The 25,953-nt window shown below is 42.8% G+C and overlaps 1 protein-coding gene across 6 annotated transcripts in view; it reads right to left on the reverse strand.

Moving 5' to 3' along the window:
• prkcea (protein kinase C, epsilon a) overlaps positions 1-25,953 on the reverse strand; it is a 640,473-nt gene that overhangs the window by 96,747 nt on the left and 517,773 nt on the right. For all 6 annotated transcript variants that reach the window (XM_068045193.1, XM_068045191.1, XM_068045190.1 and 3 more), the window contains one exon: positions 2,542-2,696. In XM_068045193.1, coding sequence (XP_067901294.1) covers positions 2,542-2,696 — 155 coding nt within the window. The remainder of the gene's footprint in view (positions 1-2,541; positions 2,697-25,953) is intronic.

Here is a 25,953-nt window from a genome sequence, read left to right on the forward strand (position 1 = left end):
ACACTGCAAATAGGCATGAAAGTACAATAATGCAATCAACCTCTGCTAACAAGAAAAGCCTGTTACACCTGGGATTTCCAGGAAGTCTCTGAATCAAGTATTAACTAGACCTGACTGTGGTTAGCTTCTGAGTTCAGATGAAATCAGATACATCGAGAGCAGTCACCCTATATCAAAAAATGGTGCATTAGAAATATTTCAAAAATAGTCTTAGAGAATTGTTATGAAGAAGGGTTCAAGTGACTAAACTTATTTTCACTGGAGAAAGACTGAGAGGAGGCACTTAAGTAAGCAAACTATTTGACATGGACAATGAGCACAAGACTACAGGACACATGTACAAAACTCTTAAGTATCAAATAAGATTACACTTTTTTTTCTCACAGTTTAGTGAAAAAGAAAAAGAAGTGGACATATGCAGTAGATTCCAGAAAAACTAGTTGGGTTGGAGTCAGAGGCCTTGCTATTTCCCTTTATGCTGACTGGCTTTAAGTCGTCGCATCCTAGTTCCCAGTGGATGAAGCTCAACAGCATAAAACTGCCTCTGGTAATGTCTATGGCCAGCTTGCTTATGCTGGACTAACTGACTATCCTTTCCGAATCTGATATGACAGACTGAAATTAATTATAACAACCGATGAAATGAATAAATCGGGAGGTCAACGTACTGTTTATCAAAGCTTAACAGAACAGGAATGTCAGACAAAGAACACATTTGCTGAAAAAATTACTGTTTTCCCTAAAATGCAAATGAGCTTTTTAGTGGACTTGACAGCAGGGAGGGTGTATGCCTTTTGAAATTTGAGTTCTAGGTTTAATCTAGCTAACACTGGTGGAAGATTTTCTCCGTGCTTCATCTGCAACAAAATTGTAAAACCAGACAGTGCATGCAGGATTTTTTTCCCTCACAAAGGAGATGAAAACTTATTGTTAAATGTTGCATTTATGAATCCATCATACACACAAACCGATTTCGATTGATTGCACGTCAATCTCAATTTTCACTTCAACAGATGCATGACACCTAAAAACAAGGGAATTTACCAAAATAGAAGCTAAAGCTTGATTGTTTGGAGCACCAGGTTTTTGCAACTAGACCCAAATCATTCAAATCTGGAATTGATTGGTGAGTTTTACATATTTTTGACAGGTATCATGCAGCTACATGTGAATGTGCACACTATATGGAATGTTATTATGATTATGCCATGAGATTACACAAGTTAGGGCAGTCTTTTTCCGTTCAGTACATACTTTTGTTATTTACATCACTTGTGTAGTATCTTTTGCGTACAAATGCTCCAGGATGTTTGATTGGAAATTGGATGACATTGGCCAGGAAATAGGAGAGAATGTATGGGGAATTAGCAAGGCTGTGGTCACAGGAGATTTTTAAAGGTGGGAAGTGGTGGCAAAGCAGAAGGGTTCAGAGAGTCCAAATTTGTCCTCCATCCATAGGCAGGAGAAGCTCTGTACAATCCAGCAATGTGGAAGGTGACTGCCAGCTTGTATTTAGCTATTCATGCTCTGACAAAATGGGCATATTTGCATATTTTGCGAGGAATATATTTCCTGGGGTCAGGCGCACTGAATTTGATCCCAGGCTGCAGCAAAGTTGTGGTCCTTTCTGCACTGAATGGAGCTGCTCTGGGATACAGGCAATTCCTTCCCATTGCTGACATGATGGGAATGGCTCTGAGGGAAAAAAAAATCTGAAATGGTTGGTCTCCGTGGAGCCACAAATACTTCAATAACAGTAAAAGTATTTTGATGTCTTTCCTCGACAGACATTGGGCAAGTAGCTTGAGCAGAAGATATTTTGCCTCAACTCTCCTTTCTCTTGAAAAACAATTTTTCATCTCTGATTTAGAGCAACAGCAGTTTGTCTTTGGGAATGTGCAACTTTACATCGATTATTTAAAAATTCCTAGAAGAAAAATATTGTCAGTTCTGCTTATTCTGAAGGTAAAACATGGACTCTTGGTTCAATAATGTGACTGACAGAGTCTTTTCTTTACACTTCACTAACAGCCACTTCCTGCGAGTGACTCACATTTCGCACTCAAATGCTGAGAAACAGAGAGAAGAAACAAGGACACTGTGACTGCTGTCCCTATTCAGTCAACAAGAGGACAACACCAATAAACAAAGGAAGTGGGAGAACGTTTCTTTTTGGAGGTGGGGGGTGCGGGGGAGGTGGAAATGAAAGGCCTTTTAGATGTTTGCACTGGCCTTAGAGAGAAAGTAAAGAGATTGTGTTTCTCTGCTGGCAGGTTAGCAGATGGTCAGGCTGTGCCAAGCATTTTGTAAAAGCTCTAAGTGCATCATAATACAAGTCTGGCATCGCATCTGATTGCAGCTTCTGGTGCGATTCAAATGTAAACATTCTGAATGACAAACAAAAAAGAATACAACATAGACCCATGTCTCAACATGCATGAGAACTGAGGCAGTATGCTTTGACCCAAACTAGTTGCTAAGATATGAAAGCATTCTGGCCAAACAAGTCATGAACCCGAGCTGTTCTTTTTCAGCAAGTACCTGTAGATGACGCCATTTTGGTGAAGGAACATGAGCGCCGAGGTGACCTCTGCCGCATAAAACCTTGATCGAGCTTCATCAAATTTGCGGGAACGTTGGATCTGAAACATTAAATCGCCTCCATTTACGTATTCCATGACGAAGAAAAGGCGGTCCTAAATAAAAGAAGAAAGAGCTTTTTCAGTTAAATTGCTTAAAGCCATACAAGTAGCTGTTGTTGTGGGCAAACAACTAAACATTTGTGGAGAAGGAGTTCATGATGTCAGCAAAAGCTGATCAATCGAAACAGCAATTAGCTGTCAACAAAAGAAAAATAAATTTCAAAAGCACATCTGAATGAACCACTTCACCAAGTAGCTTTCATTCTTCAACCTTTTTAGCTGGATTGACCTACAAGCTCTAGTAAATCTACAAGTTTTCCGTTTATTGTGCTGAATTTGGCAATCACACAAATCTCGAGAGTATTTCCTCATAGGGTCCCTTTACCAAAAGCTATTGGTAATATTCTAACCCATCTTTTTATTGCGAAGTTCAATATCACATACAATATAAAGATTGAGAAAGAAATATCTGATCCCAAGCAGTTACCTTACTTCTTCCATACCCGAGTGTCTCTCTCTCACATACATACACATTTGGAGAAAATGTTCTGTAAACACATTTATGATTTTGCTCAAAATAGTGAACATGGGAAATCTTCTAATCAATGTTCATATTATTATCCATGCAAACTCTCATGCACTCTCTTACATACGTTTTCTCTTTCACGAGCACATTCGCATCTTTTCATGCATGCATTGTCATGTGTATTTTTCCTTCTGTGCACTTTCTCTCATGCTTGCAGTTTTTCTGAGCGTCGTAGCGTCATTACGGAACAGGAGGAGGCCATTTGGCCCATCAAGACCATCCCTGCTCTCTGTAGAGCACTCCAGTCAGTTCCACTCCCGCTCTTCCCTGTGGCCTTGCAAGTTTATTTCCCTCAAGTGCTCATCCAATTTCCTTTTGAAATCATTCATCATCTCTGCTTCCACCACCCTCATAGGCAGCGAGTTCCAGGTCATTACCACTCACTGCATTAAAAAGTTCTTCCTTACAACCCCTCTATATCTCTTGCCCAAAACCTTAAATCCGTGTCCCCTAGTCCTTGTACCATCAGCTATAGTGAACAGCTTTTCTTTGTCCACCTTATCTAAACCTGTCATAATCTTGTACACCTCTATCAGATCTCCCCTCAACCTCTTTTGCTCCAAGGAGAACTGCAACGTTAACAACCTAACCTTGTAGCTAAATTCCCTCATCCCTGGAACCATACTGGTAAATCTCCTCTGCACCCTCTCAAGAATCTTAACACATCCTTCCTAAAGTGTGGTGACCGGAACAGGACACAATATTCTAGTTGTGGCCTAACCAGAGCTTCATAAAGATTCAGCGTAACTTCCATGCTTTTGTACTCAATACCTTATTTATGGAGCCCAAGATCCTATATGCTTTGCTAACGACTCTCTCAATATGTCCTACCACCTTCAAAGATCTATGCACATGAACCCTCAGGCACCTCTTTCCTTGAACACTCTTTAGAACTGTGTAATTTAGTCTTTATTGCCTCTTCCTATCCCTTGTGACAAAATGCATCACCTTGCACTTCTCTGTATTAAATTCCATCTGCCACTTGTTTGCCTATTCTGCTGCCCTATCTATGTCCTGTTACAGTCAATTGGTAGCATCCTCACCATTTACTACACCTCCAAATTTAGTATGATTGACAAATTTTGAAATTTTACTCTGTATTTCAATATCCAAATCATTTATATATATCAAAAAAGCAGTGGTCTAAGATCCTCCAGTCTGAAAAACAAACATTTACCACAACTCATTGTTTTCTGTCCTTAAGGCAATTTATTTATCTAAGCTCAAACTGACCATCCTATTCCATGAACCTCAATTTTGTTAACTAGCCTTCTATGTGGTACTTTGTCAAACGCTATCTTAAAATCTATATAGACAACATCCACTGCATTCCCTTCATTAACCTTCTCTGTTATTTCATCAAAAAATTCAATTAGATTAGCCAAACATGATCTGCCTTTTACAAATCCGTGCTGGCTCTCCTTAATTAACTCAAACCTCTCCAGGTGTCTGTTATTTTTTCCCCTGATTATTTCTAAAACCTTATCCACTACTGATGTTAAACTGACTGGTCTGTAGTTACTAGGAATGTCCTTACACCCTTTCTTGAATAAGGGTGTCACATTTGCCACTTCCCAATCCTCTGGCACCTCCCCGTATCTACGGACGATTGGAAGATTATGACAAGCCTTTCCGCTATCTCCATCCCTACTTCCTTTAGCAACCTGTGATGCAAGCCAACCAGACCATGGGACTTATCCACTCTGAGGATAGCCAGCCGCTCAAGTACATCCTGCCTATCAATTTTCACCTCATCTATTATCTCTACCATCTCCGCTTCTACCGATATTTTGTCAGCATCCTCTTCCTTAGTAAACACTGATAAAAAGTACATGTACCTTACATTCTATGCATTCTTGTACACATACTCACATGCATGCACTATTGCACGAACATGTTCATGCAATCTCTCAACAGCATATCCCTATCTGATGCATGCGCTCTCACACATACATACAATCCCATGGATACTCATTCACTCTCTTTCTGTGCGCTCTCGAATGTATAATCTTGTTGATACCATTTCTCTCAAGCACAGTCTCTAAAATCCACTCTCCCTCTTCAATGCATGTTCTTTTACAGATTCTCTGGCTGGAATTTTAAGCCACCCCAATGAGCCGGATAGTGGCGGGGTGTGGTGGGGGGGCGGGGGGATGTAAAATGGAGCGGGAGGCTCCGGGAGGCCTTCCCGACCCGCTCCCGCCTCTGCCCCACTTTATGTAGGGCAACGGGGGGGGGGAGGACGACAAAAAGGCTGCCCGCCCCAGGCCAATCAAGGCCCTTATGTTTCCAATTAATGGCCACTTAAGGGCCTTCTCCCGCCTCCACGCGGATTTTACGCATGGCAAGCGGGCATCCTGGAGTCGGGAAAGGCCGCCAGGTAAAAGCTGGCGGCCTCTCAGCGCCCCAGGGGTGGGCCCTGGAAATCAGGCACAGGGTGCCCAATTGAGGGCCACCCCCACTTCCCCAACCACCCCCAGGACCCAACACACCCCTTTCCCCCCAAAGACCACCCTTGCCTCGCCAGGGCCCAACCGATGACCCCCGGCAAGGCAACCAAACTCACCTGATATCCTGGCTCCATGTCTTCATCTGCCATCGGCTGGGCTGCAGTCCCAGCAGTAGCCACCGCTCCCGGTGGCGCTGCTGGCACTAAGAGCTGCCAGACTGCTGATTGGCCGGCAGCTTAATGAGGTGGGACTTCCTTCCTCAAGCAGGTGGAAGTCCCACCTCAGAACAATTAAAGCCCGGGGACCCGTAAAATGATTGACAGATCCCCAGGTGAGGCAGAAGCGGGTTCGCCACCGACTTTTACATCAGTGGCCAGCTCCTGTCCGCCCAATGTAAAATCCAGCCCACTGTCTTTCAGAAGAGGTGAGCAGTACAGAAACCCATCTCAAAATTGTATCTTTTCTAGGTGTGAGAAAACGCAGCTGTTCCTATGAAGTTACAGGTAATTGTTCACAAGTTTGAAAATGATATAGGCTCAGCAGGATTGCCATCTCCCGATATTCTTCAGTATCAATTTGTCTCAGTTAGTAACATTCTTACCTAAGTCAGAAGGTACTGGTCCAAGGCCAGCTCCAGGACCTTAGCACGTAATAGAGGCTGATACTACAGTACAGAAGGAGTGTAATTAAGCTCGGTGGCCTGCCCCCAAGAGCTGCCAGCCTGATCAGAGGCCGACAGCGTAGCTGCCTCAGCAGTGTCACCACTAGCAGTGGCCATTGTTGAGGCTGCAGTTGCAGGGAGAGGGTGCCTCAATAGCCGTGCGCCCTTGAAGAGGGCTAAGTGGGTTGTGGAATGACGGGGCCAGGCAGGTGGGGTGGGGGGGGGTGGTAGGTCGTTAAGTAGCAGCGGTGTCATTGCTGTGGGGGCAGTCATTGCCACTAGAGGGTCCCTCTGTGGGCCATGAACTGCCCAAAAAGGAGGGCCGCCCGTTTCCCCCCACCGGAGCCTGCTGGGAGGCTGCCAAATTTCACTGGGCGGTCTTCCCACTTGACGGCAGGCCCCCCAACGTGGTCAAATTGCGCTTGGAGGCCCTTAATTGGCTCAATTGGCCTGCTGGCGGGCAGCTGATTTTCCAACTTTCCCGCCACTAGGAAAATGGCACAGCGGCAGGAAGGCGTCGGGCTCCTTCCCGCGCCATTTTGCCAGCCTTCCCACCTTCCAGCCCACTCCCAAAGGGCCCGGAAAATTCCAGCCCATGACTAAATCATAATAATAGAAACTACATGAGAAGGGAAGGAAAATCTACCAATTCTTAATTCCCCATATAATCATGAATCACTGACAAATAACTGACTGACTTACGGAATAACCACATTCAGGCACTGATGGCTGCTAACGGTGCAGATTTCTATGGGCCTTACAGCTACTGAAATTGTTTTCAATGTAATGTTAACGTAATTTTTTTGCTGCTTCTTCTTAAATTCTTATAGCTTTTTGAATTATTTTCTCTCTCCAGTTCCCCAGCTCTTCATTTTCATTGACAGGACCTCAAATCGGTGGAATTTCTTTCCTTTTTCAGTCTTCCCCACCTCCTTAAATTGACAAGCTTTTAAAACCCAGAGTTTTTTTTACTAATTGTTACCTCTTGATTTGCAGCATCTTCTCACAAGCTCCTCCTACCTTAAATGGTGTACTACATAATCGGCCCAGTCCTTCACCCATGTTTCTCAATTTTAAAAAAACCCTTCTGTGTCATGCATCATTGGCAGGCTGAGACCTGATCCAGGCCTCACCCAGGACTGCTCTTCACCAGCTACTAAATATATAAGAATGATCAAGAGAATCTGCCTGCCAAATAGCATTCCTTCCCTATGGGTAAGCCTACATGACATCGTGCCTGGTTGCTTGGCCAAAATAAGGAACTTTCCGTCAGTGGAATCATAGATGTGATACCCCTTGCATCCTTCCAAAGTATACTGAGGCAAATCTGTACACCTATATGGAACAGATCCTGATTGCCACTGAAGTCCTTTTTAGTAGGGGCAGGATTTTGGAAAAAAAAACTATTAAATTAATGAAAACAAAAATTTGTTGCTCACTGATCTACAATTGGTACAATCACTGATAGTACAATTGCTGAATTAATGTTTCTTTGCCCCTTTCCTGCTGACTCAGGCTGGGACATGGCTCTGGAGATCCCACCTGCCCTCTGACACATTGCTCAAGCGATCTTTATCAAGTATGAACCTAGACATTGCCTTTCCAGAGGCTGTTCACCATGGGAAACCTGATTCTTACACAGCCACAGGGGGCTTTTCTACCTACCAATGCACTAGCAGTGGTGGGGGGTGGGGTCTGGTAGTGGTTGGGAAACCCACAAGTCCAGGGTCTGGTTTCCTCGCATGCTGTGCAGTTTTAACTCCACAGAATGTGACTTTTGCCTCTGACAGCTTACCTGCCCAGAAGTCAGCCTGATTGACAGGCTTGGCTTCCAGTCGGGCAGGGAGCACTCTGGAAGAGGCCACAGGACCAGGCAGGTCTGATCCCCAATCAGTGGGGGTGGGGGGGTTCTGATTGGGGGAAGGGGCATGCTCTGGTGGTGGTTGAGCTTGTGGAGCTGGGAGGAAGCTCCTCCTGGCCCATAAGAAGTGCTGTGAAGACACTTGCCTTCTTCTAAGTCTGTCCTCACCTCACAGCCACTTCAAAGTTCTCTGAAGCCCAGGAAACCCAACTGGCCACAGTTAAACTTACAAAGCAGGTTATCGCCAAGGCTTCCAGCCTCATTAGCATATTTAAAATTCCAACCTGCCTCCTGGGAGCGGGTTGGCTGCCAGCCCCTTTTCCCACCTCAGTAAAATCCGAAAGTCAGTGGGTTGGAGACAGGTTCCCAATGTACTCGGGATTTCTGCCCATTTTACCCACCACCTGCACCCAATCCCACCCGCACACCCATGTTAAAATTCCTCCCACCCTTTCCAGTGGGAGTCAGCAGGTACTCTGACTTATCTTTCTCCTCTCTAGAACATGAAGCACTCATGCCAACTGTTGCACCATTATTCCCAAGTCTAGTGAGATCAGTTAACCTGGCAATTTCTGCATTTGTGTGGCCCAGTTTCAGTCCTACAGTGGGGAGTGCACTGATCAATTTAGCCAATGGGAAAGTTCTCTGAATGATACTTGATGAGGTTTAGAAAAAAACAAACTCAAATATAGACTGACATGTTCTATAAAACAATTTTCAAGTGGTCACATGGCCTGCGTCATATAACATGACTTCATTATTTAGCCTGCCATGTGTTATATAAGCTATTTTTGTTCCCAGAATTCCATGCATATCGCCTCAAAAGCTATTTTATTATCATTCACTAGAATTTAAACAGGATGAAAGCGAATTTTGTTTAGATGTACCTAAAATTACAGCTACTGTCTCCACCCACTGAAAACTTGAATAAACATTTCCTGCCTTCTAATTAGGATTGTACAAGATTTGGCTCTTATCAAATAGAAAGAAAGTCTGGAGATGGAATGATAATGGAAGATTTACACAGTTCATTTGGCCTCACCATTTTCCTTTCAGCTGTGGTACAATTCAGCAATTTGAATGCATGAAGAACTTTCTAGTGTGTGCTTTGTTGTTTCTTTTGTTGTTCACAGCAGCAAATCATGGAAATGAATTCAACTGTGCTAATTTTAATAATTTAGTGAATTTTATAATTGAGTAAAATAGATATAGCTCTCAGTGACAAAATGGTGTATTAGCAAGAAGAAACAGAACTTCCAAATGGTCTAATGAATTCAGTAGTGCCATGTATGTTTTTATTAAACTGTTCTCTCCACAGTTTCTTTGGGCTACATACCCCCACCTACTAAGAAGTCGATCAATGGTACTCTGTAACCAGCTGCTGGGAAGGGGTGAGAGCAGTCTGGGGAATTCCCCTTCAATATTTTCATCTCTCTCACTGAGGATTGTGGATTGACCATTTTATTGTGTTTATTTAACTTCCAATTTTAGAGCAGTAAATAAATAATTCGAGGCATGGCAGGGCTGCTCATATCTGTCAAATGCACATCTGTGCCATGTGGGGACTCCAGGACCCTACCCACGTCCTGAACAGCTACGTGTGCAGAAAGTGCCACTAAATGCTAAAACTCGAGTGCCGAATCTTGGAACTCGAGGAGCAGCTGGTGCCACTGAGGCGCATTCGCGAGGATGAGAGATACATGGATAGCATGTTTCAGGAGTTGGTCACCCTGCAGCTTAAGAGAGCGCAGGCAGAGAGGGACTGGGTAGTGTTGGAGTTCCTGGAGGGCATCCCACTTTCTAACCAGCATTCAGTTCTGTGCTGATGGGAGAGAGGGTTCCTCTGGAGAGTACAGCGAGAGTCATGACTAGAGCATTATGGGTGGCTCAGCTGTGCATAGAGGGAGGAGAAAAGACAGGACAGCAATAGTGGTAGGTAATTCTACAGTTAGAGGAACAGACAGGTGTTTCTATGGTCAAAGATATGATTCCAGGATAGTATGTTGCCTCCCTGGTTCAAGGGTCATGGATATCACCGAGTGGCTACAGAGCATTCTGGAGGGCGAGGGTGCACAGCCAGAGGTCGTGGTCCACATTGGTACCAACAATATAGGAAGAAAAAGGATGAAGTCCTGCAGGCTGAGTTTAGGGAGTTACTAAAGAGATTAGCAAGGAGGACCTCAAAGATTGTAATCTCCGGATTACTCCTAAGGCCACGTGCTAGTGAGCGTAGAAATAGGAGAATACAACAGTTGAATGCATGGCTGGAGAGATGGTGCAGGAGGGACAGCTTCAGATTTCTGGGGCATTGTGCCCGTTTTTGGGGAAGGTGGGACCTGTACAAGCCAGATGGTCTACACCTGAACAGGACCGGGACGATTATCCTTGCAGGAAGGTTTGCTAGTGCTGTTGGGATGGTTTAAACTAGAATGACAGGGGGATGGGAATGTGAGAGCAGTTTCAGAAAGGACAAATGTAGGGCAGGGAACGGGTGGCAGAAAATTAGCGAGTGACTCTGAAAGACAGAAGAAGCAAAAATTAAAAAGTGTGCAGCACAGGAATTTGGCAGTGTTGAAAGGTATATATTTAAATGCAAGGAGTATAGCAAATAAAGCCGATGAGCTGAGGACACAGATAGACACATGGCAGCATGATATCATTGCTATAATGGAAACTTTGCTTAAAGAGGGGCAAAAATGGCAGCTCAACATCCCTGGATATAGAGTTTTCAGGCAGGATAGAGGGGGGATAAAAAGGAGGGGGTGTAGCATTATTGGTTAAAGAATCAATTACAGTTGTGAAGAGGGATGATATGCTAATGAATCATTAAATGAGGCCATATGGGTTGAGCTCAGAAATAATAAAAGGGGCAGCCACACTACTAAGAGTGTACTATAGACCCCCAAATACTGAGAGGGAGATAGAAGAATAAATACGTAGGCAAATTTCTAAATGCAAAAACCATAGGGCAATAATAGTTGGGGATTTCAACTACCCTAATATTAACTGGGATGCAAACGGTGTGAATGGCACAGAGAGCACAAAATTCTTGAACTGCATTCAGGAGAACCTTTTTAACCAACACGCAACAAGCCCAAAGAGAATGGGCGCAATTCTAGATTCAGTCTTCGGAAATGAAGCTGGGCAAGTGGATGAAGTAGCAGTGAATGACCATTTTGGAGCTAGTGACCATAATACAGTTAGAGTGAACATCATTATGGAAAAGGACAAAGATAGAACACCTGTAAAAGTTCTAAATTGGGGGAAGGCAAATTTTACGAAGCTGAGAGATGATCTGGCGAAAGTGGACTTGATACAGTTACTTGAAGGTAAATCAGTGGCAAACCAGTGGGAGATTCTACAGGCAGAGAAACAGGGTGGTACTGCCAAATCAAGAGTCCCCTGGTTATGTAGAAGCATACAGGGTAAGATAAAGCAGAAAAAAAAAGCTTATGACAGTAACAAAAAACTTGATACTTTGGAAAGCCTAGAGGAGTAAAGAAAGTGCAGGGGTGAAGTAAAAAAGGAAATCAGGAAAGCAAAGAATCATAGAATGTTTATGGCACAGAAAGAGGTCACTTGACCCATCATGTCTGCGCCGGTTGAAAAACGAGCCATCCAGCCTAATCCAACCTTCCAGCATTTGGTCCGTAGCCCTGCAGGTTACGGCTCTTGAGGTGCATATCCAACCACCTTTTAAATGAGTTGAGGGTGTCTGCTTCTACTACCCTTTCAGACTGTGAGTTCCAGACCCCCACCACCCTCTGGGTGAAAAACTTTTCCTCCTCTCCGCTCTAATCTTTCTACCAATCACTTTAAACTTATGACTCCTAGTCACTAACCTCTCTGCTAAGGTAAATAGGCCCTTCACCTTCACTCTATCCAGGCCCTTCACAATGTAGTACGTTTCAATCAAATCTCCCCTCAGCCTTCTCTGTTCCAAACCTATCCAATATTTCCTCATAGCTGAATTTTTCCAGCCCTGGCAACATCCTCGTAAATCTCCTCTGTACCATCTGTAGTGCAATTACATCCTTTCTGTAATGAGGTGACCAGAACTGCACACAGTACCCAAGTTGGGGACTAACTAATGATTGATACAGTTCCAACAAAACCTCCCTGCTCTTATATTCTATACCTTGGCTAATAAAGGAAAGGATTACATATGCCTTCTAAAAAACCTTATTGACCTGTCCTGTTCAAGGATCTGTGGACATTCACTCCAAGGTCTCTCACTTCCTCTACCCCTCAATATCCTCCCATTTATTGTGTATTCTCTTGCTTTGTTTGCCCTCCCAAAATGCATTACCTCACACTTCTCTGGATTGAACTCCATTTGGCACTTTTCCACCCACTCAACCAAACCATTGATATCTTTCTGGATTCTACAGCTATCCTCTTCACTATCAACTACATGGCCAATTTTTGTGTCATTTGCAAATTTCCCAATCATGCCTCCCATATTTAAGTCCAAACCATTTATACCACAAACAGCAAGGGACCCAACACTGAGCCCTGTAGAACGCCGCTGGCAACCGCTTTCCATTCGTAAAAATATCCGTCGACCATTACCCTTTGTTTCCTGTCACTGAGCCAATTTTGGATCGAACTTGCCACATTTCCCTGAATCCCATGGGCTTTTACTTTTCTGATTAGACTGCCATGTGGGACCTTGTCAAATGCCTTACTAAAATCCATGCATCCACATATGCACATTTTTCAGCAGGAGTCACTGAATTAAAAGTACTTAGACTCATATAGCGTCTTTCACAACCTCAGGATGTCCAACAGCACTTTACAGCCAATGAAGTACTTTTGAAGTGCAGTGACTGTTGCAATATAGGAACTGCAGTAGTCAATTTGCACATAGTAAGCTCTCACAAATAGCAATTAGATAATGATCAGATAATCTGTTTTAGTGATGCTGATTGAGGGATAAATATTGCTAGGAATAGGAATGCTGCCAGGAAGAAGGTTGTGGATGCTCCATCATTGAATACATTTAAGGCTGGGATAGATACATTTTTGGTCTCGCAGGAATCAAGGGATCTGGGGAGTGGGCAGGAAAGTGGAATTGAAGCCCAAGATTGTATTGAATGGCAGTTCAGGCTCAATGGGCCATATGGTCCACTTCTGCTCCTATTTCATGTGTTCTTGTGTTCACTCTGGACCAATGGCTCTGTGGTTAATTGTGAGTCCCAAATATTGCTCTGGCTGAGATCACAATCTAGAGCTGAATGTAGAACCTTCTGGTTTTTAAGGCTTAGTACTACATCATGTGCTGCATCCACAAAATCATCAGGAGACCTTTCCATGTGGAATATAAATAGTTTAATACACATTATCTATACTACTCATCAGTAATCAACTTCAAGTGAAATGCAGTGAACTCACAAGGATTACATGACAATAGTTAATCTGTTGGTGAGTACATCATCACACATGAACAACATGGCCATCCTAGCCACTAGGTCATTCAGGGCTAAAAAGGCAACAAAACAGAATCAAACTGCAAAACATAGTGATATTCTTATGAATACATGCATAGGATTGATAAGTGGAAGCTATTCCCCTTTTGAGATCCAGCCATCCAAGCTTTGCTCTTATAACATAATTCAAACTTCTCAATGAGACTATCGCTTGGTATTCGGTCTTCAGAATAGATTATTCTCTGTTTTCCTGTTCTATGCACAGGTTTCAGGAAATACTTTCAAGACAGTTATCAAATTTCAGGATTTAAGCGACAGCTATAAATTCCATATGTTTCACTCTCATGATTTAGGACATTATTAGAAGACCGCTGATTAATCATTCCCAGGTAGCCAAATATTATCTGCATACCTGATTGACTTTGTATTAAAGGTCTGCTGTACCATTCAGCTATCCATTAAACAGACACTCAATTTATTAGGTTATTTCTTGCAGGTTTGTGACCAAAAATCATACTATTTGCATCTACCGCGACAATTCTTTTTAACTAAAATTAAGATTAATACGCACAATCTACAAAAGTTCAGGCTGCAAAAAAAGGAGTGGATGTCTTGGGTTTGCACCACAAATTCTCAAATCACGAGTTGCTGGTTCCTGATGATCAAGGGGAAGTGCCAAGCCATGGTCAGATGCTTCTCTATATGAGGATGGAAAAACTAACAGTAAGTCACATGCTCTTGTGCACTTTCCACTTGCCAGATACAGCCAAAGCGTAGCGAGCAGGTGAGCGGCACGCCCTTTCATCGCAGCAAGTGCACTATGGCACTTAATGACCAAAAGGGGATGAGGAGTTTGTCTTCCAGCAGATTTTGCAGTTGTTGTATAATCTGGTGAGCAACTTCAGACTTTAAGCTGAATTTTCAGTATTGGCAAATCCTGCTAGGTCCAAAATATTACCAATACAGATATAACTTCTCACCACCACCACCACTCCCCCTCTTCCTGCTCCCTTTCAGGAATTTTCCATTCCTTTCCTCTCCTTTTCTGAAGGTGATGACCTTTGCTTACCTCCCTATCTGTGAACATAGGTGTTACGACCAGGTGAGACAGGTGTCTAGAGGTCCCTCTCAGCCTTCACCTGGTCTTACTGTAACAGGGTTTCATTTTAAACACACTGTGTTTTTAGTTCCCCCTTGGTGAATCCTTGTTCACCACTTTCCAATTATAAGTGGTGCAGTGGTTAGCACCGCAGCCTCACAGCTCCAGGGACCCGGGTTCGATTCTGGGTACTGCCTGTGCGGAGTTTGCAAGTTCTCCCTGTGTCTGCGTGGGTTTTCTCCGGGTGCTCCGGTTTCCTCCCACATCCAAAGACTTGCAGGTGATAGGTAAATTGGCTGTTATAAATTGCCCCTAGTGTAGGTAGGGAATATGGGATTACTGTAGAATTAGCATAAATGGGTGGTTGTTGGTCGGCACTGACTCGGTGGGCCGAAGGGCCTGTTTCAGTGCTGTATCTCTAAAAAAAAATAAAAAAATAAATAAAAAAAGGCAAAGAAACCAGCACAAACAGGGTTTAAAGAAGAAAGATTTAAATTTATTAAACTTGAATTTAAACTCTAATTCGGTTGATGCCTATGGATACACGACACGCCCACACTAGTATGCATATGTGATACACACATGCAAGTAGAGACAGAAAAGAGAAGAAAAATAAAGTGGGAAAGTTTGAGGCAATATCTGAAGAGTTTTTGTTACTGTTCTTCGAGCTCACTGTAGAATCCTTGATGGCAGGTAGATCTTGATTTTTGTTGGGCCCAGTACTCTACTTAAACCTTGTTCGCTGTAGGAGACTTTTCTCTCTTGGGGTTCATGTGTCTTCAGTGGATTCAGAGGCTTGTGAGAAAGAGATGGGAGCAGACAGGAGAGATCTTCTCAGTTTAGGAGCAAACAGACTTTCTCCCCAAACTATTTGTACAAATTCAAAAAACTCAGGTTGCCCAGTAGGTTATTCATGTGACTAGCAGGTTTGACCATGTCCGTTTGTGTATTTAGCCATCTTAGCAGTCAACCTGGAATGCGAGCTCCCCCACCTTCAACGTCTGGTAATCAAAAGTCCATTGTGGGTTGAATGTGTCAGGGAATGGTCCTTTCTCCTTTCCAAGCATTGTCTCTGATTATGCAAATGTCTTTCCAGCCAAGGTCTGGCAAATTTTTAAAGCAAATCCTTTCTTCACTTCAACACAGTTTGAAATGTAATGTCCATGTGGCAAAATTAATATGCCTCATGCTTGGCAGGTGGGAGACTGCATGACATAGGCAATAAGCTATTCAAGTATGGAGAAGGGTATCTCAGCTGCACCTGAACATGTCCTCACTTCGCACCCAGATGATAGTTTCCAAAATGAATTACTGGATGGTGTCAGGAGCAGCAATCCTGGATGATTTCACCCTTCCTACTCTAGGGGTGCTCAAACCCAATTTTAGCATCCTAGAGGTGTCATGGTTGAAAGTGGCTAATGGAGGACGGATGCAGAACCAAATCTGAATCCTTCTGATCTTCCTCTTTACAACTACTAGATCCCTCTCTTCTGTTGTCATGCCTGCTTTCACTTCTCCACTTTCATGTACTCTGCTCTTCCAATTCCCTACTCTAACCCTTCAGTACTCCTCAACCTTCCTGCTCTCTTGCCTTTGTCCTAGGCTTAACTCCCTGTTAGACATGCCTACAGCTTCCTTCAGTGCCTCTCTTGGCATCCGCCAACGGACTCAGCGACGAACACAGCGCTGGCTCATTATAAGCAGCAACCCCAATTCCCACATCCTACTTTCTCATTGATCTTGCTGCCCAGTGCGCCCTGATAGGATCTAATCTTGCCAGTCTACCTCCTATCCAACTCGCCCCTCCCTCTGCTGGCCCTTTGGATTCTGACAGTGGATCAGCTCTCACCATTCCTCTATGCATTTCCCTCCAGAATGTCTGTTCACTTGTGAACAGGGCCCTTGCCACCCATGAACTTACTGTAGATGATTGCATCGACATTGTGGCCTTAACGGAAAGCTGGCTGAGGGTGATAACTCCTTGCCACTCAATGAAGATTCACTGTCCGGCTCGGTGTCATATTTTATTTTATAATGCTCCTCTGAAGCACCTTGGGATGTTTATTACGTTAAAGGAGCTACATAAATATAAGTTATGGCTGTTATTCTTTTGTGATCAGTATTACACTAGGCGGTGAATTTACCCAACCAACCATTTCAGAACTTGCACCCATTTAATTCTACAATCTCACAAATGGGTTAAAAATTACTTCTTTTTAAAAGCAGTCACTGAGGCTCCTTTCCACTTAACTTTTCCCCTCTATTACTTACTTCAAATGGTAATTTTAAGCTGATGGCTAACATTCAAGAACTCACGCATACACAAAGTCACCAATGACCCTATGAACTGAAAATGTAAACAATAGAAGCAGTGCCCGATCACTCAGCCACCTCTCCCCACTCACATGGTAGAAAATGGCATGCAACAGGGCAAAATCAATCCATTTACTAAAACTGTATTTAGTCTACTTGTGCTATGAACTCTTAATTAAGTTAATCAAATAATCAGTGCACCATTAATTAGTTCAGCAGCATGAGGCAAATTTGACTTGGCTGTTTAGAAAACATGTCCTCCCTGTGTAGAACAAGCTTTTCTCAGTAATCAGGATTTTTACCAAAATGCAGCAGGAAACAATTATAAGTGTAGTACAGAATGTATTTTGTGTGGCCCTAGATTGGCTTCAGGAATGTTTATCCCAATGCTTAATACCATGCAAAAGTACAGTGACCTCTCCGTGGCAGGACTTAGTTTTTTTCTCTTTTCTCTTGAGATTTAGCTTCTGAACTTTTTTTCCCAATGCATTGCGTAGCCTTTGTCAAAATGTTTTGAGCTGGATCACAACACAGGCATAAATGAGCACAAGTGAAAGATGAATGACACATTTGTTTGCATGTTGCTATGGGAGCATCGTCTGATTAATTTGGACAGGAATAATTCAGCATTTTTACTACAAAAGACCAATTCCAATGCCTCGTTAAAATGCGATTGTCTGTCTTAAAATTTCAGTTTTGCAATTAATAAAAAATAATGATCGGCATTTCCTTGATATTTAAGTACTCTGCACACAATAATAATAAACCTTTCTACACAATACTTGTAAAGCACTTGGCATTCTTTTCACAAATCTTCATGATGGCTTCTTAATAGAGTGCTTATATAACATTAAAATCTCATGCAACATCAATAACCCATGTCTTGTCGAAGCTTACTAATAGCACCCTCATGCCAAGGTATTGTCACAATGCCACTGAATCATGTTGCATACCAATGTTTCTCTCTGCCAATTTTCTCTCCTTCTCTCCTGAAGCCATTAACATCTGTTCACTGCTTCACACGTGAATATGTTCAGTTCAGTGTCTGCAGGCCATTCATTTTTACAGTTGAGCCAATTCTGTCCATACCCAGCTATGGTCTCCAGTGGATAATGATTAGCAGTGAGGAAGCCTGACAGTTTTCTTTTGCATGCCTAGCTCTTGGGAACTGAGGCCAGTTGTAGCATCCCTACAGATAAATCAACTGAAGCTGGGATCTGATGCAAGATCACACAGACCTGAAATGTCAACTCTGTTTTTCGCTCCACAGATGCTGCCCTGACCTGCTGAGTATTTCCAGCATTTTCTGTTTTTCAAGCTGGGATTTCTGATTTGAATAAATGAATGCTACACTGATCGACGCCTTTACCTGTTAAGTCATCAGGGATCCATCAATATTGTTTCAACTAAAAGTGTAAATATGAATAATATTTCAAGCATTACAGCTTGTATGACAGAACTGAGCCAGAGCTATGTTTAACAGGACTATCTGGAGTAGAATTTGAACTCTGCACCTTCTAATTTAGAGGTGGGAACATTACCGATAAGCCAAAAGCTCTCTCTGTGATTAATGGTAAAGGAATTCTTGAACTGATATAAAAGTGATGGAAGCTATTGCTACCTAAGATTTCCCATGCTCTCAATGGGTGATTTTTATTCAGTTTTAGGCCCACTGTTGTTTTTAAGTGGCTCAGTCTAGATGGCGACTGCACTGTGTTTTGTTCATTCCTGACGATGTTCGGAGTGAACAATGAATAGCTGCTTTACCATTACATTGTATTTATACAGACATGCTTTATATTTGTTATGGGATATGAAGGTAGTTACAATTGACTTGAGAAAGATCCTACAGATGACCTCCCATGTGTAATACAGCACCAATATTGAAATATTCAACAACCAAACTAAACATTAACAGTCAAACAATTAATAGATATACTTTTTGTTTAAACTCAATTCTTTGCTGGAATTGTTATGCCTATTAGACTGACCTGAGATTAAAATATTTTATTACTTTTACTTCCAAGTATCAATATCCAAGCACTCCCTGGTCAAGTCTATCATAGTCAGCTGTAGAATAAAGCTGACACTACTCTGTGCCAACCATGTAGTTAATCTCTACCTCAAATGAGCATCTCCTACTGTGCCTGTGTGACATTTCGATTTGCAACACCATTACAGTATCTTTAGCCCAATTTGGGTGCAAATTTGTATTTATAGGTAGGCACTTTTATTTCCTGTCACTCGATGTCCAGAAGGACTAGATACAGACTGTCCAATTCCCTTTCCGATATAACTCAACTAGAAGGCAGGACCACCTTTGATCTCATCAGTATGGATCAGATTCAGATCCCAGTGAAAGGTGCTAAAATACTAGCCAGTCCCTCAGATGGACATTATTAAAGTTATGTTTTTGTAGAAAGACAAGGCAAATATGGACTAGGCCAATCTTAATCCATCTAATTTCAGAAAAAAATTCACTCCCAACCACAGCGTTTAACTGTTCGGTGAGTAACTGCAGTGTTTTGTCTCCATTACTTTATAAATCTATTCGTCATGTTGACCATAGACTGCTTGGAAAAAAGAAAACTCCCTAACAGACTAAGATCCAGCGAAATCACTTTGTTTCAGCTAAAACCACTCTTGGCTTGAATAAAAAGATTGTGAATTCAAGGAATAAAAACCAGCTTTTGATGTCAAATTTCACCACCTGTCATGGTGGGATGCAAAGCCATGCCCCCAGAGCAGTAGCCTGGGTTACTAAGCTAGTGACAGTACCACTACACCACCACCTCCCCATGAAGCACTTTAGGAAATCATAGAAACAGAGAATAGGAGCAGGAGTAGGCCATTTGGCCATTCGAGCCTGTTCCGCCATTCATTATGATCATGGCTGATCATCCAACTCAGTAGCCTGTTCCAGCTTTCGCCCCATACCCTTTGATCCCTTTAGACCCAAGAGCTATATCCAACTCCTTCTTGAAAACATACAATGTTTTGGCCTCAAGTGCTTTCTGTGGTAGCGAATTTCACAGGCTCACCACTCTCTGGGTGAATAAATTTCTCCTCATCTCAGTCCTGAAATGTTTACCCCCGTATCCTTAGACTATGACCCCTGGTTCTGGGACTCCCTCACCATCGGGAACATCTTTCCTGCATCTACCCTGTCAAGTCCTGTTAGAATTTTATAGGTTTCTATGAGATCGCCCCTCACTCTTCTGAACTCCAGTGAATATAATCCTAACCGAATCAATGTCTCCTCATATATCAATCCCGCCATCCCAGGAATCAGTCTGGTAAACCTTGGCTGCACTCCCTCTATAGCAAAAACATCCTTCCTCAGATAAGGAGACCAAAACTGCACACAATATTCCAGGTGTGGCCTCACCAAGGCCCTGTATAATTGCAGCAAGACATCCCTGCTCCTGTACTCAAATCCTCTCGCTAAGAAGGCCAACATACCATTTGCCTTTTTATCACCTATTGGACCTGCATGCTTACCTTCAGCGACTGGTGTAGGAGAACACCCAGGTCTCGCTGCATATTCCCCTCTCTCAGTTTATAGCTGTTCAGATAATAATCTTCCTTCCTGTTTTTGCTACCAAAGTGGATAACCTCACATTTATCTACATTATACTGCATCTGCCATGCATTAGCCCACTCACTCAACTTGTCCAAATCACCGTGAAGCCTCTCTGCATCCTCCTCACAACTCACCCTCCCACCCAGTTTTGTGTCATCTGCAAATTTGGAGATATTATATTTAGTTCCCTCATCTAAATCATTAATATATATTGTGAATAGCTGGGGTCCTAGCACTGATCCCTGCGGTACCCCACTAGTCACTGCCTGTTTTCCGAAAAAGACCCATTTATCCCTACTCTTTGTTTCCTGTCTGCCAACCAATTTTCTATCCTTCGCAGTACATTACCCCCAATCCCATGCACTTTAATTTTACTCTTATGTGAGACTTTATCGAAAGCCTTCTAAAAGTCCAAATAAACCACATCCACTGGCTCCCCCTCATCAACTCTACTAGTTACATTCTCGAAGAATTCTAGTAGATTCGTCAAGCATGATTTCTCTTTCGTAAATTCATGCTGACTCTGCCCGATTCTACCACTGTTCTCCAAGTGCTCTGCTATAAAATCTTTGATAATGGACTCTAGAATTGTCCCCACTACCGACGTCAGGCTGACTGGTCTATAATTTCCTGCTTTCTCTCTACCTCCCTTTTTAAATAGTGGGGTTACATTAGCTACCCTCCAATCTGTAGGAACTGTTCCAGAGTCTATAGAATCTTGGAAGATGACCACCAATGCATCCACTATTTCTAGGGCCACTTCCTTAAGTGCTCTGGGATGCATACCATCAGGTCCTGGGGATTTATCGGCCTTCAATCCTGAAGATGTGAATCCTAAATTTGCCTTTCACTAATTTGATCCTAAACTCTTTTTTCTATTTCCATGGAATAACTTGCTTAAATTGAATTGGTGCTCCAAATTTACCTTTCCTTTACTACCTTATATACTTCTATTATGCCCTCTGTCAAACACCTCCTTCCAGAACGGAAGAATCAAAGTTTGACCAGGCTTTCCTCATCATTAAATCCCCTAACTCAGGAATCAGCTATGAGGCTCTTCCATTATGTCCAAGGCTTGAATGTTTTCCTTGTGTCTTGGACACAGTAAGAGTCATTTAAAACTTCGGAAGCGGGCGGAAAATGAGTGGTAGTAGACTGGCCATCCGTTATTGATCCCGCTCCATTTGCCTTTCCGTGACTGCTGCTAGTTATCCACCCTGGCCATAGCTGAAAATGACCTGCAATATTAACGCTACAGCTTGATCAGAGACAGAGAGCAGTTCCGAAGAACATCAACGCAAGCTCGAGGAACAGCATCTCATCTACCGATTAGGCACACTACAGCCTGCCGGACTGAACATTGAGTTCAATAATTTCAGAGCATGACAGCCCCCCACTTTACTTTCATTTTTAGTTCTTTTTTCTTCCTTTTTTTTTACATTCCTTTTTACATTTTTTACAATTTTTTTTGCATTTATTTCATTTCATCTTAGTTTGTTCAGTTTGCTTACCCACTGTTTTTTTCAGGTTGTTTTTCTTCAGGTTTGCACTTGCTGCTGTTCAATATTCAGTATATTCACACCTAATCTGTACTAATGCTTTGTCTTTCAACACACCATTAACATATTGTTTGCCTTTGCTCCGTGACCTTTTGGTCAACTATGTGGCCTGGTCCAATCTGCACCTTCTCCTTTGTTATCTCTTGCCCAACCCCCACCTCACTTGTTTATAATCTGTGACTTTTCTAATATTTGTCAGTTCCGAAGAAGGGTCACTGACCCGAAACGTTAACTCTGCTTCTCTTTCCACAGATGCTTCCAGACCTGCTGAGTGATTCCAGCATTTCTTGTTTTTGTTCCGAAGAACTCTGCTTCTCTTTTCACAGATGCTGCCAGACCTGCTGAGTGGTTCCAGCATTTCTTGTTTTTATTATGATCAGAGACAGCACAGGTCAAAAAGAAAACACTGTAGTTTTTATATGAATTATTGACATTTTCACATAACTAATATATTCAGTGAATTTAAACGTTTGCAGTCTGCTCATCCTTTTCCAGCGTAATATCAGTCGACGTGCAAAACGTTCAAACACTGATTAGGATGATTTCAGAATTTCGTTAAAAAGTATGTGGGTGCAACTTGCGGAATATTTGTATCAAGTCAGACTCACGTCTCACTGTTACGTAATGATTACTTCAAATCACAAGCTTAGTTGAACTGGTAGAACTGCAGTCACGGAAGAAAAGGCTACATTTGGTCCGCTGAATTGGGAAAGCGGGTGGACGGCAGGTAAAATGGAACGGGAGACTTACCTGCTGGCCTCCTACATCCCGATTCTGCCCTCTTTATTTTAAAATCAAATTGAACTCCAGGTGCGCTGATCACGGATAGAGAATGAGGTGCAGAAGTGTTGCTGCACTGACTGCGTCAGCCTCGCCTTTTCGGATGGAGTCGTGCTGTCGACACAGCAGGTTTGTGCTGCTCCATGGCACAAGTCTCATTGCAGCGTACATTTGGGGGCATATCACGGACGGGGAATCATGACGCATTATGTCCTTAGCATGAGGCTAGCATGATATATCATTAAAAAAAGTGGAGCAAAGTGCACTCCTGAATTCATGCTTTCACTGGAAGGCCTTTTAAAGTTGACAGAACGAGAATTCAGATACTCAATATGGAAATCCAAATCAGTTGCTGTGACAAAATCTGGTGTTTGGATTTGGATATGCTCAAATTAACATTGGAATCTCCTTTTCTTCTCTACATTCAATAGTACACAATTCAGGAAGTAAGGTGAACTATAAATGTCAGTTAGCAATTGTAGGATCACAACTTATTGTGAAGGACTTCAAAGGATTAGGTAGACACATTAATCCATCTATCAAATTAAGCTTCTTTCTACCTCAAGATTTGCCTTGCACAATACAATGGGTGAAGAGTCGAAGTGCTTCACTGCACACATTTCTGGATAGGTCAAGTGGAGTTTCATGCCTCCATGGTGCCAACTAATTTATCTGTCATCAATTGTTGACAGACAAGGTACAGAAAAGTTTTCATTCAAATCTTTTATCTCTTCAATTTCTGTTTTATTTAATCCTCGAAGGATCTACTGAAATCAGGAGGAGGACATGTTGAGGAATGCCCTGTTAAACCCCTTATTTGGTTCCATGACCAACAGAGACGTACCACAAGGATAATCTAGCAGAAGTCTCCTGTCACAAGAAAGCTGTCTGACAATACATTCATCATTAAAATCTTGAAATCCTGCCAACCTGTATTTCGAAGGGATTCTATAACATCAGGAACTGGCATCCCAACAATTTTACAATGAAAGAAATGTAATTTTGTTTTTCCTTTATTTTCTCTTGATTTTTTAGATTACTATTTCTGTGGGATGCGGGCCCACAGGAAGGCAAGCATCCAATCTGTCAATACCATTCTTGAACTGCCTGTTGGATGGTGAGAGTGACCTAGTTCATTCACCCTTTCTCTGCTTGCCACCTCATCAGGCAGCCTCCCTAACATTGGGAAGGGGGAGTCGATAAGAAAGTGCACAGAGCTAACCTGTGCTACAGTATATCATTCATTACCAGGCTGGAGCACTGGGTAAAGCAACACAATGATATTTATAGAAACGTAACTTTGGAGCAGCAGAAAACTGAAGCTAGTTTCCAAGCACAAGTCATAAACTTGTCCCTTCCTGTGCAATGAATATTACTTCCATCAACCCCACCCACACCATACTAAAATCGAGAGCTCAATAACCTGTTCCAAGGACTCTGCAAATGCTGATCTGTGACTAAATGTGGTGGTTCAATTCAACTGCCTCTGATATTTCCTCTCTTTGGCAAAAGAGCCTTGAGTCCTTCTCCATTAGCTCTTCAGCTCAGACTAGGGAATCTCAATGTGGAGGCTCAGAGGTTGCACATGCTCTGCACTGATTGTAAAGACATCTTGATGAAATGGGTTTGGAGTGAATCCTTAGAAGAGGCGGTTTTTAGGAAAAGGAAGTAATATTTTTAAGTGGGCCTTAAAATTATTTGCTATCAAGACATCCAGCATCAAACTCATTGAAGCCAATAAATGGGGAATAAAAACAAGAAATGCTGGAATTACTCAGCAGGTCTGGCAGCATCTGTGGAGAGAGAAGCAGAGTTAATGTTTCAGGTCAGTGACCCTTCTTCAGAACTGGCAGAGCCAGAAATGTAATAGGTTTTAAGCAAGTAAAGCAGGGGTGGGGCAAGAGATAACAAAAAAGGTGTAGATAGGACAAGGTCACAGAGAATAACTGACCAGAAGGTCATGGAGCAAAGGCAAATGGTATGTTGATGGTGTGGTGAAAGACAAAGCGTTAGTACAGAGAGGGTGTTAATTGACAGAAAACTGAACAGCCCTGGCCCCAAGCACAAACATGAAAAAAACAGTGGGTAGGCACAGTAGAAACAAACTAAAAAAATTAAAATAAAATAAACATATAAAAAAGAAAAAAAAAATTAACTAAAAATAAAAAGGGGGGGCCTGCCATGCTCTGAAATTATTGAACTCAATGTTCAGTCTGGCAGGCTGTAGCGCGCCTGATCGGTAAATGAGATGCTGTTCCTCGAGCTTGCGTTGATGTTCAATGGAACACTGCAGCAATCCCAGGACAGAGATGTGAGCATGAGAGCAGGGCGGAGTGTTGAAATGGCCAGCAACCAGAAGCTCAGGGTCGTGCTTTCAGACTGAGCGGAGGTGTTCCGCAAAGCGGTCACCCAGTCTGCGTTTGGTCTCCCCGATGTAGAGGAGACCCCATTGTGAGCATCATTACAGCAGATGCGTCGGAGATGGAAAAACTGGGAGAATGGAATGGAGTCCTTACAGGAGGTAGGATATGAAGAAGTGTAGTTGAGGTAGCTGTAGTAGTCGGTGGGCTTATAATGAACATTAGTAAATGGGGAGTTGTGTAAACTTAGGGCTGGATTTGGTGGGGTTCCACTGCCGGGGCCGAAAAGTTCCCAAGCTGCTCACTCAGCCAAGGAATGCTCCATGGAGCAGGGAGAACAAAAACAGGGAAAAGTAGGGATGAGTGCAGCTCAGGAAGCTTGACACTATACAGGACAAAGCAGCCCACTTGATCAGCACTTCATCCACTACCTTAAACATTCACTCCCTCCACCACTGACACACAGCGACAGCAGTGTGTACCATATACAAGATGCACTGCAGCAACTCACCAAGCCTCCTTTGACAGCACCTTCCAAACCAGTGACCTCTACCACCTAGAAGGCCAAGGGCAGCAGACACATGGGAACACCACCATCTGCAAGTTCCCCTCCAAGCCACACACCATCCT

This window comes from Heterodontus francisci, chromosome 13 (assembly GCF_036365525.1).
Source record: "Heterodontus francisci isolate sHetFra1 chromosome 13, sHetFra1.hap1, whole genome shotgun sequence".
In the NCBI taxonomy this organism is placed as follows: Eukaryota; Metazoa; Chordata; class Chondrichthyes; order Heterodontiformes; family Heterodontidae; genus Heterodontus; species Heterodontus francisci.